The 18,849-nt window shown below is 37.6% G+C and overlaps 1 protein-coding gene across 3 annotated transcripts in view; it reads right to left on the reverse strand.

Annotated features, from left to right (window-relative positions):
* TOX (thymocyte selection associated high mobility group box) overlaps nucleotides 1-18,849 on the reverse strand; it is a 219,631-nt gene that overhangs the window by 99,225 nt on the left and 101,557 nt on the right. For all 3 annotated transcript variants that reach the window (XM_042870266.1, XM_042870264.1, XM_042870265.1), the window contains exon 2: nucleotides 4,689-4,754. In XM_042870266.1, coding sequence (XP_042726200.1) covers nucleotides 4,689-4,754 — 66 coding nt within the window. The remainder of the gene's footprint in view (nucleotides 1-4,688; nucleotides 4,755-18,849) is intronic.

Here is an 18,849-nt window from a genome sequence, read left to right on the forward strand (position 1 = left end):
CAAGAAAGGATATCTACTATGTAGCATTTATCCATTCCTACTTTATATGAGTAATAGCTAACTCAGTAAGTAATTAGGGTATAAATATGAAATAGGAAGTAAGGGATAAAATTACAGTTGTGCATATGGTAACAAAAGGCAGAGGAACATTTTCCTAATAATGTGAAGAATCTCTCAGATGTCATTCCATCCAATTTTACCCTGGAGCTGTACAGGATGAAATAGTTTTGACATCATTAGTGCCCACTATGCTAAAGGATATGTATATATATCATACACAGGTCTCTCTGTCATATCTTTGGGAGGGAGGAAAATACCTTCTCTGTAGAAAGAGTATTACCCTTCTGCCTCAGGTAGCTCATGTTTTCCAATAAGGGCAATTGAGATACTACCCCATATCACTGGCTTCAAGTCAGTTCCTCTCTCTTCCCTTTGGATCACAACTAAACATTTATCAAGCCTAAGGAAGCCTTAAAAGAGCGCTGAGGCTCTGTACAAGAGTCTTGAATTACATTATGTATTGTGACCAGGAATAAATGTAAAATAAACAGCATAATTTTATTCTGCATTGTACAAGACCCACAAATTACAGGAGGAGAAATTACATGAAGAACAATTCATCTTCAAGATTCCAATTATAGGTGTGAGGAGAAAACAATATATTTGTGGGAATTTGAAATGCAGAGCAGTTGGCATAGCTTTATTTTAAAATGATAAATATTTTCAGATTGAAGTGCAATTAGTAGTGAAAATGTCATGTAGTTTTACTATATATGTTTGTTAATATGGTTGGCATAACTCATTTAGGAGATGCCTGCAGTGCAGAGTCCTGTGCTACATATATCATAACAAAAATACAGTACTTACCCGTATATATAAAATGTACACAGAGACAACATTGCCAAACAGCCTTTTGGGACAGTCTAAAAGAATATCATTAATTTTTACTGTATACTTACACTTCTGGCTCAGCTCCAGCACTGCCTTTCTGTAAAAATCATTTCAAGTATAGAATTATGCTATTTGCTTGCAGCAACATCACACGAACAGTAGTGAGCCATATGTTGCTACTTAGCAACTTAGTCTATAAGTCCCAAAGCATGTACTGATTTGAAAATTGAACAGAAATGATAATTGTTGAGGGATGCTGTGAGGCAACTTGTCTTGGACTACCAAGCTATGCAGATGTTTGATGCTACATAGCAAAAGGAGCAAAACTCTCTTTTTCCTGTCCAATGACTGAGCTTTTATTTATGTTAGCCTAAAGGCGACACATTGATTAAAACCCTTAAAATAATAGAAGGTGATGTTTTTCTGGATGTAAACACTTTGCAGTAAGCAAAAAGAACTGAAGTGCAAGGTTAGCTTTTTTTTGGAGCAATTGCAACATTCCTGATGTTTAAATTTTATTTCATTCTACACACACGCACTTCATCTTATAGCCTCCAGATCTCTTGAAATGCTTGATTCTAAGAGAAGTGATAAGGCTTAGAAAGGCAAAACAGGCAAAGCTCATTTCTTAGGGTTAGATCCAAAGAAAGGAGGTGAGTATGTCAGCATGTACCAAGACCCAAAAAATTCTGCCTCTACAGTCACGTAATCCTGAAGAGTGCGTAAAGGAAATTCCTTGCTCTCTGATGCTCTGTATCACGACCCAGTCTGCCAACATACCTCCCAAATAAGCTGGGTCACTCTCTGAAATCAGAAAACGATGTTCACACCTGACCCAGTCATCATAATCACAGCTTAAATAAAAGCTTCTGAGACAGCCATGCCTCTCCCAACGTGGGATTCATATTTTTATTAACAGATGTGCATCCATTGAGAGAAGTAGAGAACTCAATTCACTTATTCTGACTGGTTCCTGTTCCTCACCTCTGATCTCTCAGGGGAACATCTGAGTTATTGGGGATGGGAGGAAGCCTGCCCTCCTCTCTGAAGTCATGCAACTTCAAAACTCATGAGCACATCTGGAAACTGAAAACTGAAAACTCTATGGATTAAGTGACTAGAGCTTTATCTGGGAGAGAAAATTTTCTCATCTCTTCTTACAGGACTAGAGTTTTTCTACATTCAGTAACAATGAGAGGAAAATGAGCAAACAGATCTGAAAACAGAAAAGATTGGAATATACAGTCATATTCCTTCTTCCTCATGTTATCCTGTAACACACTCAGTCTTGCATGCTTTATTTTCGCAGCAGTAAATATCTTACTCTTCCTTCAAAATAACCCATCTTTAACAGCCAGCTGGCTACTGAAATGGTGGCCAGTTCACCAATTTTGGGTGACCACTAAATGTTTACACCTGAGATGGGAACTACGTCACATTACAGTGATCAGTGAAGACTTATCCATCAGCAAAGAATTGCTCGGTTCCTTAAAAGAATTACCAGCAGTTATCTGCATCAGGAACAGGTTTGGGAAAGGTTCATGCAGTTTGTTACCTAAACAAGAGAGAGTCAGGATTTCCAACACCCACCCTTTTTTCTGCTCCTACTATGAGGGGTTTTTAATATATGTGAAAGCTTGTAATAATAACCTAATATTCCCTTAAAAAATCCACTGCAGTGGTGTAAGATGTCTGCAGCATTAGGAGGGAACCACTGTAAGAGAAAAGATGGTGGAACAGCCAAAGGCTGATAACTTCCCTCAAATGGGCACTGTGTGCCTGGCTGTTGTAGTAGCTCTTCGCCATATGGATTGCTCAGCAAAGGACAGAGAGATCAAACAAGTAAACTGGGGTTTAAATTCAGCCCAGGAACTGGACACCCAAAAGCTAGGCTTTGCCACAGTGAGTTTCTAAGTATACGAGTTCTTTATTGGTTCCAGCCCTTAGTAACTAAACAGTTTTCTAACACCTTTAAATTTGGAAAAGTCAGAACTGATAGACCATTTTCCTTGAAGACAAATCATTTGCACTTAAAATATCTAACCTTGGATCTTTAAAGATACCTTAAGAACCCATTGAGATCAGCAAGTGTTAGATGCATAAATATCTCTATGAATCTGGGCCTTGTTAGCACATGCAGAAACTGCATAAAAGATTAAAACTTATGCTCTTAATTTTTCAATATGCCATTTAAATTATTTAAACTACATGCATACACACACTACAAAAATATCAACTGAAGAAAAATAATTCTGATGTATAATGTGGATTTGCAATTCTTTGTTCAGAACTATTTAAGATAGATGTAATGATTCTCTGTGAGGTAGCAGCTGCCTTATAACAGCAATCATTCACAGAGTTTGTATTTCTACTGTTTCAAACAAATTCAATTAGCCCTTGCACTTCAAAACCCTTAAGGCATAAATGAGATGATACTATGCTGCTTTAATCTAATAGTAATACTAAAACTTGTCAGTACAGTTCTTGGATTAATGGTTGGAGAAAAATTAATAATATAATTTTTCATTTTTTAATCAAACAATTCTGTTCTAAACTACCTCTGGATCTTGGAGAGTTCTTAGCCGAATAAGCTGAATCATGCACAAATCCTAAATGCAAAGTACAGTTGGTCTCTAAAGGTATTTTGGCAATAACTTCAACAGAAGACTAGGAAGCAACATGGTGGAACATTCTGAAGACTGTCTTCCTGACTGAACAGTGCAATTCATCTCATACAGCCTCCTGCTTCCTGAGCCACAAATGCACCTGCATACTATGCGCTATGTTTAAGTAGCCTGTCTTGACTATTTGAAGAACCCCACTTCATGAGGATATTTCATCTGACTGTACTGTCACTTTCCAGAGCTGTTGATTTCTAAATTATGTCCAGCTCATCTATACACATTTACTTTGCAGCCAAACGTATTTCCCACCTAATAAGAGAGTTTCACATTATCCCTCAGTCCTGGTGGAAAGAGGTGTATCACGCTAGCCACTGCTGGGCCTGAGACATTGCATAACCTAGGCCACAAGTTCAATTATTCAGGGTGATTTCTATGACACAGTGTAATTGACCTGCACCACTATCACCATCATGTACTAACATAGAATTAACTCTGCATTTTAAGAAATAATTGAAGTCTTTAGATTTATAGAAAACCATAGCAGCTAACGGCTTAAGTGGAAATGTTCTTGAAAGAATTTTAAAACATACATAAAATTCTAGAATTTAGTGTATGGTTCCTCAAAAAGGGGGCTAAAAATATCCATAAATATTTGCATCGCATTAAACCTTTCAGGTTGAAGGCTAAAGGAGACTGAGTCATTTCCCTAGCTCCACTGTTAACAGTGTAACATTGGCAACATTCCTTAGCCATACCATTAGTGTTAAAAATGCAGTTCTTCAACTACAACTGGTCTAGGAGTGATAATTAAAGCTATTTGTGACATGTGTAGCTTATAATGATTAACTTGTCTGCAGTCAGATAAACAAATAACATGCACCTGTAAAGACTTTATTTCCTGAAGGTAAAACAACTGTTTAGGAAAGATCATGCTGGCAAAACAGCTGCTTGCATTCTGGAGAGGAAACAAGGTAGTATCTTTCAACAAACGCCAACTCTGCTGTTTTATCAACTCTATCTCATTAACTGGAAACAAGGCTTAAATGCTTTGTTTATAAATTATGATTATTCCTGATTGCAGCAGTTACTGATAGTGCCACTCATTTGCAATGCAATTCTTTGAATTTGTTTAATTACAATTTGAAACAAGGCAGAGAAGATTAATTAACCCACCTGGCTGGCTGGCACATAGTCCTGGCTTGGCTCTGTCATACTCATGTACATGTTCTCACCGTCAAACTGCAAAGGAAATAATAGTAAACATTTAGAAAACTTGAATATTTTTCATCAATGACTGAAAAAAAAAGCAAAACAGTAGCCATAAACCAGTATTATAGCCTGGTTTTAGAGACTTCTAATTGCATGTGTGCATCTTGTCTTTGATGTTCCTGTTGTCATCCTTATTGACCCTGGATGTCAGTGATTTGGAGTAATTAGCGCTCTAGTAATTACAGCTAGCAAGCAAGAAATGAATGGTTCCCTTTCATCTGCAATCTGTTTTAAAACAAAATGGCTCATTTTGTGCACCATGTATACATATTGCTGTTGGTTGTAATGAAGTGCTAAGTGAATTGCACAGTTACTGAGAAAAGGAAGATGAGAACAGAAAACACACTAAAATGCATCTTAATGGATTCCAACTTTAGCTTTTGAACAGGAGTTGAAATTTCAAAACAAATTAAGCCCCTCATACTGAACTGTTCCCATACCAGAAAGAAGGAAATACATTTCCAGATAGCTTTCAGACATCTGAATGTATGAAACAGTATATCCAGAATGTATAGCTTAAAAGGATAGTTTACTCGACGTGTGAATAAAATAAGCTTTCATAATTAGAACTGCAAAAATATCCTTCAATAAATGTTAAATACCATTCATGGAAATGCATACAAAGCAATTTCTTGTTCTTTTTCTCCCCTCAACTGCAATTAAAAAGTAACAGAAATGTGATAGAAAGGAAATGATTAAAAACAGAGGGTCTAGGTGGAGAAAAACTGTCAGAACTCATCCTGTAACAACACAAAGTATAAACCTAATGATTTCTTACACGATCACTGAATCATTAAGGTTGGATTCTCATCTGGAAAATGTCCCCACAGAACTTCCGTCATGCTCACTCAAGTGCCAGTGTCAACACGGTAACTACAGTGCCAGTATCCATTCACAGGTAGGAAAGATCTTTTTAAACCTTCCAAGTAGAAATGCACAACAGCAGGAATCTCCATCACCAGCCATCAGCCACAGATTTCCAGCTGTTACGAGGTCTGTTTGAAATAACTTACACCTGACCCCTTCTGTGAATGTTTAGAGTGACATATTTTGGAAATGAGCCACTATTTTCGATGATGCAACGGCATTTTCAAAAAATCACCAACACTGACTGAGCTTCCTGAACTACAGAAGGTGGTAGTGAATTTCCTACGGACATTGCTCATTCCATCCTGAGCGTTTCAGGATATTCTACTTGCAAGGCGACTAAATCAAACTGTAGCTTTGGCAGACAGTTCCACAAGTTTTGCTGAAGCAGCTGTAAAGGTTTCAGCTTCCAGCTGTTCATCCTGTTCTGCCAGAGGCTACAAGCCTTGTAACAGCAACCATAAGAATGAATATGTCCCAGCTGTTGGCACAGCAGACAATGGTCTGCCCTTCCTGGACAGTAACTTAATAGATAGTCACAGCTTATCTGTCAGAATCCCTGTTTCCAGGGCGGGAAAGGATGATGTTATAGACACAGATCTGCCATAGGAAGTTCAGCATTTCCAAATCTGATGGAACAGAGGTAGGTAGATAAGACCTTAAAAGCAGGGATTGATGATCTTTTTGTTTGTTTTTTTGTTACACCTACCTATACACCTATTTCTTTCAGTTTCCTCATTCAAGAACGTTCCTATTTATTTGCATTCAAAGCAGAACCTTGGAGAGCATTTTCAGGATCTAGATTGGTTAAACAATGGAATAAATTGTTGTTTCTTTTTTTTTTTTTTTTTTTTTCTTCTGTGCAAATAAATGGAAAGATGAAATTCTGTGGAGGTATTTCACAGCCTGCTATCAGAAACCAAGCACTCTAGTATAAGGCCAGCAGGGACTCAACTCATTCACCTTGTCAAGCAAAAGACTGTCAAGCATCCTGATCACTGCAATTGGTACTTAGAATCCAGAAAGATGACTGATAACAAAACGTCAGTGTTTCTGACAGTGACATAATGGGATTTAATGTTGAGAGATGGAAGTTAAAGAAAATCAGTTCTGAAATAAGAAAATAAGATCCGATTTTAGATAGTAATTAAGCATTCTATCAATGACCAAGTCATAGTTTCTTAGAGATTTCTAAATTAACTTTAATTTTTTTTTTTTTTTTTTTAAGAAAAAAATGCATTCCATATCATGTTTATGAGAAACACTATGGACAGACTAGTTAACCTGGCTAGTTATGGTGGTCATATCCGCCTTGGAAGCCATGATTCCTGAAGTTTCCCATTTTTAATTTCCCTTGTAAAAATCATATCCTTGCTACTCTGCATTACGAACATTGCCATAATTCATATATGATATACTCAGTTGCAATAGTCCTGAAGAAAATTCTTTCTTTGGATGTTTATTGGCTAGATGCAGACCAGGGTTTCTTCAATTAATTTTGTCTTCTGTAACACCTGAGACTTTGATTTGAGAAAAGAATCTTAGCGAAGTATACTAATCTTTCAGTATACTAATATTTCCTTCCTTTGGATGTTTGGTCATCTGTCTTTCCTTCCAAGCTTATCATCACCAAATCTGCATTCACAGAAAAAAAATTAGCTAAAATCAGTTTTCCATGAACCCTGGAAATATGCATCATTCCTTATGTTGTTCTTGGACCACCTTCCTATCTGATCAGTGCCTCACTACTTCCAGTGCCTCAAGCACTGGTAGGATCTTGAACCTCATCATTTCCTATTACTTGTGGCCCTCTATTCAGTTCTTCAGTTCTAATATGGTCTGCAAGCTTAAAGTAACTACGTATCAATGAAAGTGAAATATATATATATATATCTGTACCTAAAGTTTGACTTCCTAGCTTTTAGTGCCTTAAATGAGAAATGATCTTCTGCAACATTTTGGATCAATTTGTTAGGGTAAATTCTCAAAAAAAATATATTGATGCATAATGTCTGCCAAATCAGGGAGGCCTGGTAATATCTAAAAATTCCCAGAAGCTGTTTGATTTATTACCTAATTTCTCCAATATTTGAACATGGAATTTAGTCATTGTACTGTTTAAACTTTGTTAGAAGTATGCATAAAATACTGTATATTAGGTTGTATAGTTTAATAAGATTTGATGGAAAGTGATTTTTTTGTAGTGTTTTGCAGGATGCAAACTGTATTAGCTGGCACTAACACTGTCCTCCATATTAGTACGTGTACAAAATTTACAGCTATAGTAAACATTATAAATGTAAAAACATTTACACCATCAGTGCAGCGTGGTGCATCACACCTTGGTGGTCCTGAAGACATCAGACAAAGCATATACACATACATTTTCTACAGCAGGTGTTTAGGAACAAGTTCTTAATGTTTACTAAAATGTTTCTAAAATAAGGAAACTATGATTTATGTAAACCTAATATTTTTTTTAAAAAACAAAGGTTTACTTCAGTACTGAGTTGATTCAGTATCAAAGAAGTGTGGATTACAGACGACCTCTACCATCCACCCCAATTAGACTTGAAGCCAGCCAGTACTGTGGGGGACAGTATAAAAGGCTTTTCAAAAACTACATTAACAGCAAAAGGATGTCCAGAAATAACCATTACTTGATGAGAATGGTCTTCTCACAAATAGGGATCAAAGAAAACAGAGACATTCAGTGCCTTCTTCACCTCTGCCTTCAACATGATAATGGGTCCAGGGCATCATGGAGCCCCAAGTTGGAGTACTGTGCAATAATGAAGAACTCCCAGCCATTCCCAAATACACATGAGATTTGCTGCTCCAACTGCTTGCACATGTTTATGGGGCCCAATGGGATTCATCCCAGGGTACTCAAAAGAGCTGGCCGATATCATTGAGAGACTGCTCTCAATTATTTTTCAACAGTTTCGGGAATCTTAGAGGTCCCAGTTGACTGCAAGCTGGCAGATGTCCCAGTTTTCAAGAAAGGCAAGAAAGAAGATCCTGGTAATTACAGGCCTCACTTTGGTGCCTAGCAAAATTATGGAAAAGATTATTCTGGGAGTTGTTGAAAAATATCTGAAAGACAATGTAGTCAGTGGTAACAGCCAATATGGGTTTGTAACAGGAAAGTCCTGTTTAAAAAGTTTATTATCCTTTTATGAGAAGATTGCCCACCTAATTGACCAAGAGAAGCCAGCTGATGTAATGTTTTTGGATATCAGTAGAACTTTCAATACCATTTCTCACAGTATCCTTTTGGGCAAAACGTTCAGCATATAGCTAGACAAAAAAAAAAAAAAAAAAATAACGCGATGGGTGAACATTTGTCAGATCAGGCTCCAAGAGTCAAAGAACACCAGACTGGCAACCAATACTGAGTGGAGTTCCATTTTAGGGCCAGTTCTCTTTAATGATTTTTTTAATGACTTGGTTAGAGGATTTGAAAGTAAACCAAGTAAGTCTGGGGATAACACTAAATTGGGAAAAGCTGTTGATTCTGTCAGGAGTGGAGGAGCCTTGCTGAGAGATCTTGACAAACTTGAGGACTGGGCAATCACCAACTTCATGAAGTTTAATGAGAGCAAGTGCTAGATTCTGTGCCTGGGATGGGATAGCCCTGGATATACGTACAGGGTGGCGGATGAGAGTTTGGAAAAAAGTCCTATGAAAACAGGTCTGGAGGTTCAGTTTGACAGCAAGCTCAATCTGAGTCAGCAGTGTGTCCCATCAGCCAAAAGGGCCAATGGTATCCTGGAGTGCACCAGACCCAGCATTGGCACCAAGCAAGGGAAGAAATGGTCCTGCTCTGATCTCTGTGGCCTGAGTGCAAGTTTGGGTGCCACAGAGTAAGAACGAGATTATATTATTAGAGAGTGTTCAAAGGAGGACTACAGAGATGGTGAAGGGTCTGAAGGGCAAGGTGAATGAAGAGTGGTTAAGGTCCCTTGGTTGCTCAGTCCAGAGCAGAGGAGGCTGAGAGGAGGCCTCATGGCAGGCTGCAGCTCCTCACAGGGAGTGGAAGGGCAGCTCTCAACAGAAGTGTCAAGGAGCTGCACTACAGGAGAGTCAGACTGGGGGTTAGGAAAAAGTTCTTCATCAGAGGATGGCCAGGCATGGAACCTGCTCCCCAGGGCAGTGATCAAAGCCCCAAGCTACTGGTGTTCAAGACACATTTGGACGATGCTCTCAAAACCTCATATGGTTTTGGTTTTAGATGATCCAGTGTGGAGCAAGGAGTTGGACTCAGTGATCCTTGTGGATCCCGTCCGACTCTGGATATTTTATGGTTCTACAGATAAAGGATAAAAAAAAGTACAAGCCTTCAATAAAAAAAAGAAGTTCAGAGATACTGATGCAGTGCACTGTCACCTCCAAGAACACAAGACTAGACCACACTGATACAATAAACCACAAAAAAAATGCTAACAATTTGATCAACTAAAAAAATCGTATAATTTCTTTATCCCAGGTGCATCAAACTTCCAAAACAAGCCCCTTAACTTCAGAAATTAATGCTTTCTCCAATATTAATGTTGCATTAAGGTTTAGGCTGGATATCAGGAAAACCTTTACTGAAAGAGTTGTTAAGCACTAGAATAGGCTCCCCAGAGAGGTGGTTGAGGCACCATCCATGGACGTGTTTAAAAACTGTTTGGATGTGGTGCTCAGGGACATGATTTAGCGGAGGGTTGTTAGAATTAGGGTAGGATGGTGAGGTTGCAATTGGACTTGATGATCTTTAAGGTCTTTTCCAACCTGAGCAAACCTATGATTCTATTATTAAATTATTTTAGCATTCTATATATTGCTTTTTAACTTGCAGGCTCTGCAGCACTGCATCTTTTAATTCTCTTCCAGAACAGCTTAAGTCATAAGATCCCCACCTCATACCGTACTGAGACAGTGGTTCAAGTAGCCTGTCCAAGTAGAAAGTGAATCAATAGATCAGCAGATATAAGCCAGAGACACCTCCAATCATGCCTCCAAAATCACCTTATTTTAATCATCCCAGGTCTACAAGAACCTTGTATTTCCTAAACTTCCCTACCACTCACTGTGCTAGATCTCAAACAAATAAACTGCACGAGTGTCACTTAACCTGGATGATTCATCCAAAGAAGAGATGAAGTACAAAGAAAGGCAGTTAAATGAACTGTCTTTTGTGAACTTATGTATGATATATATATATATATCATATGACATTTCATCTAAAGCTTTCCAACCTGTCTCCAAGAACATTCAGTATCATTAAGGGCAGACTTCAAAATCTTTCATTTTAATCTATTAAAAGTGAATGCTAATACAATATTCTGATGTGTGATAATAACTACTCTTGACAACATTTCTTTTCATATTAAAGTGTAACTGCATGAGAAGTTTGGGTGAGAGTAAACTAAGACTATGACTGCATTTTAATACGAAAATATATATAACTGGGAGCTGTTTTTAACGCAAATTCAGAATTCATCATACTCTAAGTATTAGAAATAAAATATATAGGCAACACTATCACATGGTCATTAAGAAATCCCCAGAGAATAACCATATTTAAGACAATTTGGCAAGATGTTTGGCAAACAACGTGCACAAAACATCCAAGCGCTGCTATAAAACATCATTTATTCATGTACGTTAGAAACTTACATAAACTATGATAGAGTTAAGCAAATGTCCAGATTGCTTTATCAAACATGGGTTTAGCCAAGTTCACAAAGTTGGCTTTGGTCTCCCATGAGCATTGCATAGTATCAGTTGCAGAATGGCAGGAAACCTGTTTTCATCCCCCACTTATGTTGCAGGCAAATCTGCCAGCATTTATTTATAATGATGATTATGAAGTAACAAGCTTACAAATATTTTTCACTCTTTGTATTTGACTATGTCACAAAGTTATTGTAAGTAGGCTGCATATAATCAAATAAAGAACAAAACTTAAAGAATATTTGTTATTGATTATTCACTTTGTCTTCATTGCAAGGGTTATCTGTGTTATCTGGATTTCAGGGAAAATTAATTCCCTGTCCTCTTTTTTTTATCACTGCCTCTTTGCTACCTCACACTTCTTTGCTGTTGTTGGGAGAAGCAAGTGTTTATTTTGTTTCCTCTTCATCCATACTTAGCATTTTCTGAGGAAATTGCCAATTTGCTTTCTCTTTGTACATGTAGGTATGTATGCCCTAAGTTCTGCAAATATAATTAGACTACCTAAGGTTAAAAAAAATAATAAAGTAAATCAACCACGTGTTTCTTTGCCTCAATGCTGACGCAAGCTTCTCCTAACTTATACTGGAAAGCAGCACAATGTGATAGTACTATAACTTGTCCAGCTGTAGTGTAGGCATGGAAGCATGATGAACACTAATGGAGATGGCTTTTCAAGCAAAAATAAACTTGTGGATGGCTGAGGGGAAGCACTGAGGGACAGCATTTAATGCACAGGTTGTATCTCAGCAGAAATACCCTGAAATAAAGGATGAGAAACAAATAGAGAAATCAACTGATTGGTGGAGGGTGCTGTATATAGTAAGTTCAGCTGCTGTGTAAAGACACATAGACTAGACATCCTAGTTTCTTTGAAGGATCTTAACAATCTCCAAAGCCTGTGTTATTAGTTGTAATCTGAATACAAAGTTCTACCACTCTAGATTGGAACTGGAAACTAGATTTAATTTTAAACTTCAGCCAAACTCTTATAGCTCACCTTGCTCTAGCAGACCTCCAAGATAATTTGTTATTATATTTTAGAAAAATGTCAGAAGAACACTGTAGAAAAAGATTCATTTCTAGTGATTCAGTGAGTTCAGTGCTTACAGCTTATAGATACCATTTATAACTAATATGATCTAGAAGCTACTACTCCTGAAAAAGCTTTAGAAGTAGGTAATTTTGTACATTTTAAACCAGATGAGAAGAGTAAAGTGTCACAGGTGGCTCAATGATAAATAGAATGTTTTATTTTACTCAGAGATGCTGAAATGAGACAAAAATAATGATGGGATGCAACATAAATCAACAAGTGACCATGCTAAAAAAACAGCCAATCTTGTTATGAACTATCAAACATAAAAACAGAGATGTCTTGTAAACAGTGTTGCATGATGGAAAACCTCTTCTTCCATGCAGTTTGGGAGAGTGGTATATCTGTATTAAATTGAAACTCTGTTTTGTCTTCTGAATTCCATTTTGTATTCTGTACTGAACACATGTTTAAATTTGCCCAGGACAGATTACAGTAATGTATTCCAGACAGCCAACCTTTCCAGGAAAGGGGCTTGACACCTTGCTGAAGGAGTATCACAGGAAAATTGTCAAAAAACAATCTAGTACAATCGACTTTGATTGTCTCTGTTCTACCGTCTTTCCTCCCTCCTTCCAGAAATGTTTTTTGAAAGAGGAGATTATTGGAGGACTATAAGTTGGGTGAAAATGCCTGAATGGAGCACCATACCAAAACCAAATTAAACCACTTTGCACAGCTGCATATGCCTGTATGGACCAAGGCAAGTCAGTCACTGCTGGAAGGACTGGAGAAGTCCCTCCAAATATAATATGGGCCTTCCAGGTCACAGAAAGTCTGACATTCAAAGCTGTGGAGAAGAACTGATGTATCCCCAGATCATTATTTTCATTCATTTTAATTAAATTAATTGTCTTCCAAGAGTGAAGTATTAGGAAAATGCTTTATGAATCCTATGTTTTCATTCTCTTATTTATTGTCTAAAATATGAATGTTGGGTAGGATACATTTAACTAATTCAAGTACATTGATGTGCAGGCTAAGCATATTGTCATCTACTACTCTTGAGGCAGAACAAACACACTGCTGCCTTGGACACCACTTCTTTTCCCACAGTAAGTGTCATCTTCCAGGAGCATCTGCCCTTCATGAGAGAGTCAAGATGCGACTGGAGGCCCTGCTTAGATGCAACCACAAATAGCTATGATGTCAGCAGGTGGTTTTTTGCTCCCTGGTGGAGTTGGGAAGGAATCTGCCCCAATCTCCATGGCTCACTGGAGTGAGCAGTGAGCTGGACTGGTACAGGCAGTGTGCCATGGAGCTGGAAGTGACAGTGCTGCTTTTCAGAGAATTGCTGTCAGACATCTATACCGAGAAAAAAACATCAACTGTGACAAAACTCTAACTGCCCTGAGAACACAAATGACTTTGATATGTGTAGGATTCAGTGCTTGGATCAAGGCATGATAGCAGGCTAGCACTGCACTATGCCATTCCACAGCCTGCCTTTCAAAGCGGAAGTGTTTTGAAAATACCCTACTTGATTCTCCTAAAATTAGACCATTTATAAGACATACCATCTCTCCAAAGAGTATAGGTAGCAGTGTCAAAGTTTTCTTTCAGATTCTTATTTGTGTCATAAATATCTACACTAGACTTTACATCGCTGTATTCCCTAAGTGTGCTCGTTATTTATTGTGCTGGTTGTGAGAAACGGGAAGAACCACAGGGTTTCCTGAATATGTTCTCAAAGGTGGCAAACAGGCTGGATGTCTAAGTATACACTGGTAGTTAAAACCTGAATGATAGCACTACAGCATTTGTGTTTTTCCTGCACTTAATAGAGGTTAATGTGGAACAGGAGAGGAGGTGAAGGGGGGGTGTTTAGCTCCCCGCTTGGAGCCTGCATGTGTCAGTGCCTGACAGAGCCTTGAAGTTGTTAGCCTTCATGCAGAGAGCTAGCTGAATGAGGTTACAGTGCTGAGCACAGCGGGCTAATAGAAGTAGGATCAGACTGATAGGAGGAGTGGCAGAGCCTGGGCACAGCAGAACATATCAAAGACAGCCCAGGGGAGAGTGGGTACTGTATTAGTCTTTTGTGTACATTTAAATGGAAGACAGTGAGCATGCAGAGATGAACTCTGAACTCACTCGGCTGGGCTCCTGCTCCTTTTAACCTTGGGTGTTAAATAAAATTTAAAAAAGCCACAACACACTGTAGACTGGACTCTCATGCTAAACTACCTTCAATATGCAAGAGATACGTTAAATAAACATATCGAGATCAAAGTGGCAAATGCTTTTTGTTATTATTTTACTCAATCCATACTAAATTATAGATGTAGCCACCCACTGGGAAGATAGGGTGATAAGGTGGAAAGGTTTGAATAACTAATAAGAGTAGTCCTTTATTTTTCAGACCACAGTTGCTGAGAAAATTTGTTTAACCTGGTAGGCTTGCAATATTTTCAAATCCCATCTGGCCTGTTTCACAACAAGGTCTAATCCTGCATCCTGGACAGAGAAGGGAATTTTACCATCGCCATTTGGATGGGAACTGAATCAGACAGAATGATAAGACAATAAGGCCCTTCTTAATTCTGAGTTTGAGTCATTTTTTGTTGATATTCATCTTGGTCTTATCATTTCAAATGTTAAATTGTATAGTAAAGTGGAAAATCTTAATCAAAAAGATCTGCATAGAACAGAGAAATGACAAAAAAAAAAAAAAAAAAAAGCAGGTTTTGTATATCCCGATGCAGAGCTCCCTGTGCTTCTTTATGGCAGAAGACTTCACAGATCTTAGCAAATGAGTTTTGTACAAATAGGACAAAAACATTCACTTGCATGACTACGTTGGGAGCTGTGTTCAGGGACCCATGAACAGAATTTGACCCACTATGTTATTTATAGAGTGAATGGGGTGTATATATAGCTCCTGTGGGAAAGTACATCTGCTTCCACACAGAAGAAACTTAGAAATAAAATGGGCTACTACAACAGAAACAACAAAAGCATAAGCAAAACTCTACCATTATTCTGAAAATCTCATGACTCAACACATAAATTAAAGGTAACAACTGTCATCAGATAACTAGCAAGTCTTGTCCACATACTGCTATGCTTCATGATTAAAACCATAAGGAAAAGAAAGCCTCTATATACTTATATTTATAATTTTTAAAAGTATACGAAACGCTTGATCATTAAAGGACTTGAGCACCCTTACCAATGCAGCAGGCCACTAGAGCATAAGCATTAAAATCATCCTGTTGAAGCAGATGAGACTGTAAGACTAAAACCAAGCACTCATTCACATCTGTGATGAGATAGGGCCCAATATCTCAGAAATGTACAGGAATAGCCATAAAACAGTGAAGTACTTGCCAAGCATAATCAGCTTAAATTTCTGGTAAACCAAATTATTTAGCAGACAGATAAGATCTTATTAGGTACAGCTAATTGCGACCTGGAGGGGATGGTAACAAAAAATGACTAATTGCAAGGTTTTAGCAAAACACAGGCATCTGTTGACAAGGTCTTGTCATGACAACTATAACGTGTTGTAGGACTGATAAATGATCACAGATCAGCAAAATAACAACAATTGCTGCCACGTGGACAGTCTCGCTTCTATTCACAGTTACTTTGGTAAAACAGGAACTCCATTAATTTAAACAGATTACTTTCAGGAGGAATGCTACACATTTAAATTCATGTCTGCAGCAAGTAAACACCTGGAGCCTCACATACATTCTAAGTGAACTTGAAGGAACTTGGGTTTTTTGTTGTTGTTGTTTGTAGTTTCGTCAAAGATTTAAAAGTTTGAGAAAGCTTGGAGCACTGATTTATTCTTTTCCTACATGGTCTACAAGCAAAGCTGAGAAATACTACTAGAACAGTATAGAATGACTTGGAGTATTCTGTTTCAAAATAGGTCACTCAAAAACAGAGATGCTTAGAAATGTTCACAATATCACTCAGAAGCAGAACTGGAAGAGATGTATATAGTATACATTTGATATATTTAATTGATAAGGTAGCAAATGTGTGCAAATTTCAATATAGTTTTAGTTTAGAAGGTAAAGGTTTATAATATAGGTACAGTTGTACTTGTCACCCTGTTACAAAAACTCCTTCAAGAAGATAAATATTCCATCTCTTTCTCTTTCCTATTTGCAGTAACAGCACAACCGTCAGTGCTGGCTACTGTTTTTCTCCCAACCAGAACATTCTGAATCTATTACTGCTGTACATTTCTCACAGAAAATTAGACAGCAAAAGTTACTCAGATCTGGCACTGTTAGAGTCACACCTGTTGCCTTTCAAAGAAACCATGCGTATCAGTAAGAGACCATCATAGTGCTGGAAGGAAGCTCCTTGGACAGGCAAATCCATCCTTTGAATAATAGCAGAATAGGTTTCACTCAGCATCCATGAAGGTTTATTGCCAAATGCTGCCTTGGATACAGTTCCAGCAATGGTATTTCTGTACATTTCTCCCCATTGGTTCAAACTCTTTAGTACTGTTCCTATTTTGTTTTATGACTTTTTTCCTTTCTTCATTCTGGAGAATGATGACTTCCACTTTTCATAACAGCTCTGAACACACTAAGACAGATGCTCTGTACTCTACTTCAGGCACACTATTCCAAATTCCTTTTACCTTCTGACATATTTCCCCCCCCCAAAACATTTCCCCATTTGTAGCCTCTTTGGTGCTTTCTACCTTGCTGATGACCTTTTCACTGTCTCATATGCTGTCCAATATGAACATATCTGTAGACAAATCCAAGTTCTGTTCCAAGATAATTTTTTCAGCACAGTTTCTATACAGGGTTCACCCAGATTGTGAGTATGCGGCAGTCTCTTCCTCCCTACAAACATTACTGAGAATATACTTTGTCTTTTTCTCAGATCTTAGTAAATAAAACCTCTGAAACCTTCACTTGACCTATACAGGTCAGCATGGAAAGTTGCCAGATAGGGTAGATCTACGACAAATGGTGAAGACAGCTCCAAGGGTTCTGGCCCAAGTCACTGCTGTATGCTTTTTTCAAATTGACAACATTCCTTGAGAATTGCAAGATGAATCTTATGATGAAAATGACACTTTTAAACATTTTTTACATGCAAAAATAAAATAATAATAAAAATAAAAAAATAAAAAAAATACTCCTTTGCCAGAACACAACAGTTCAAGTATGCAGAAGCACTGTGGGAAGCCCCAGTACACTCCTACTGTGCTACTCCCTTACTACCACATAGTTTTAGGATAGCCTTGCAGTATTGCTTATCGCCATAAACTTTCCTAATTGACTTGATAATGTAAACTTGGATTAATCTCTCCTTTGAAGAGAAACAACATCCTGGTCCTGACTTTTTCTTAAGGAAAAACTTTTGTTTGCCGCTGCTCGGAGGGACACAGCTACTCATTTATGGCTAGGAGAAGAGTTGTGGACAAGGTGGGCACGTGCTCTCCTGCCCTTTCTCCTTTGGGGCAAAGCAGCTGGCACTAGAACTAGCAGTCCCTGCAAAGTGGGCGTGAACGTTTTTGAAGTGGATTGTGACACTGATGTCAAAACAACACTTAAATCTCAGAAAGGATGCTTTTGGAAGGATAATCTTACAATTCACAACAGTCCATGCATTCAGTGCACTGAAACGGAAGCAAAATTTTGCATATGCTATCTTTGTTATAACCACTGTTAATGAGCTGACATAATTTTAGAATAAAAACATAATAATGTGATTAAAGCTTGATGGAGCTGTTTTTATGCTTTTATGATATAAAAATGGCTTCTTATTAGCTTTTGATGCTTCATTTTCCCACAGCACCACAGTATTTGCTTCTGTTTTACCCAATTGCACAATAATTGTTGTTTAACTTCAGCAATCTCATAGCCTACTCAGACTCTTCACACATTTTATTAATCAGCAAAAGTACTCTATAACATTAATGTCATGGAAAATCTGCCTTATCATTTTAGCGTCCTGCATTATATTCTATCACCTGTCTGCATAAGGTACTGAATTTTTAATGCACCATCCTTCCGATTTGATGAAATCTGCGATTAAAATTATCATAATCTGCTATGCCTAAAAAGCATTAAATGAGTGGCACATTACACTTGAAATAAATGTCTTGAATAATTTTTGTTTTAATATTCTGTGTATTTGGAAGACTGAAATGTATATAAGCAGTTTTGAAGTTAAAAAAAACTTGCTGAAACTACAGCTTCAGAGGTTGTACCTGAGATTATGACTCTACTATATATACTTAGAATACATTTTCTCCACATGATCAAGTTCATTTCCAAGGTAAACTTTCCAAACATAGAATATCTTAACCCTGTAATTATTAGGTTAAAAAAAAAAAAAAAAAAAACACAACGAAAAGAAAGAAAAGAAAGAAAAGAAAGAAAAGAAAGAAAAGAAAGA

This window comes from Lagopus leucura, unplaced genomic scaffold, assembly GCF_019238085.1.
Source record: "Lagopus leucura isolate 7727_CA_CO unplaced genomic scaffold, USGS_WTPT01 Super-Scaffold_100002, whole genome shotgun sequence".
Taxonomy (NCBI): domain Eukaryota; kingdom Metazoa; phylum Chordata; class Aves; order Galliformes; family Phasianidae; genus Lagopus; species Lagopus leucura.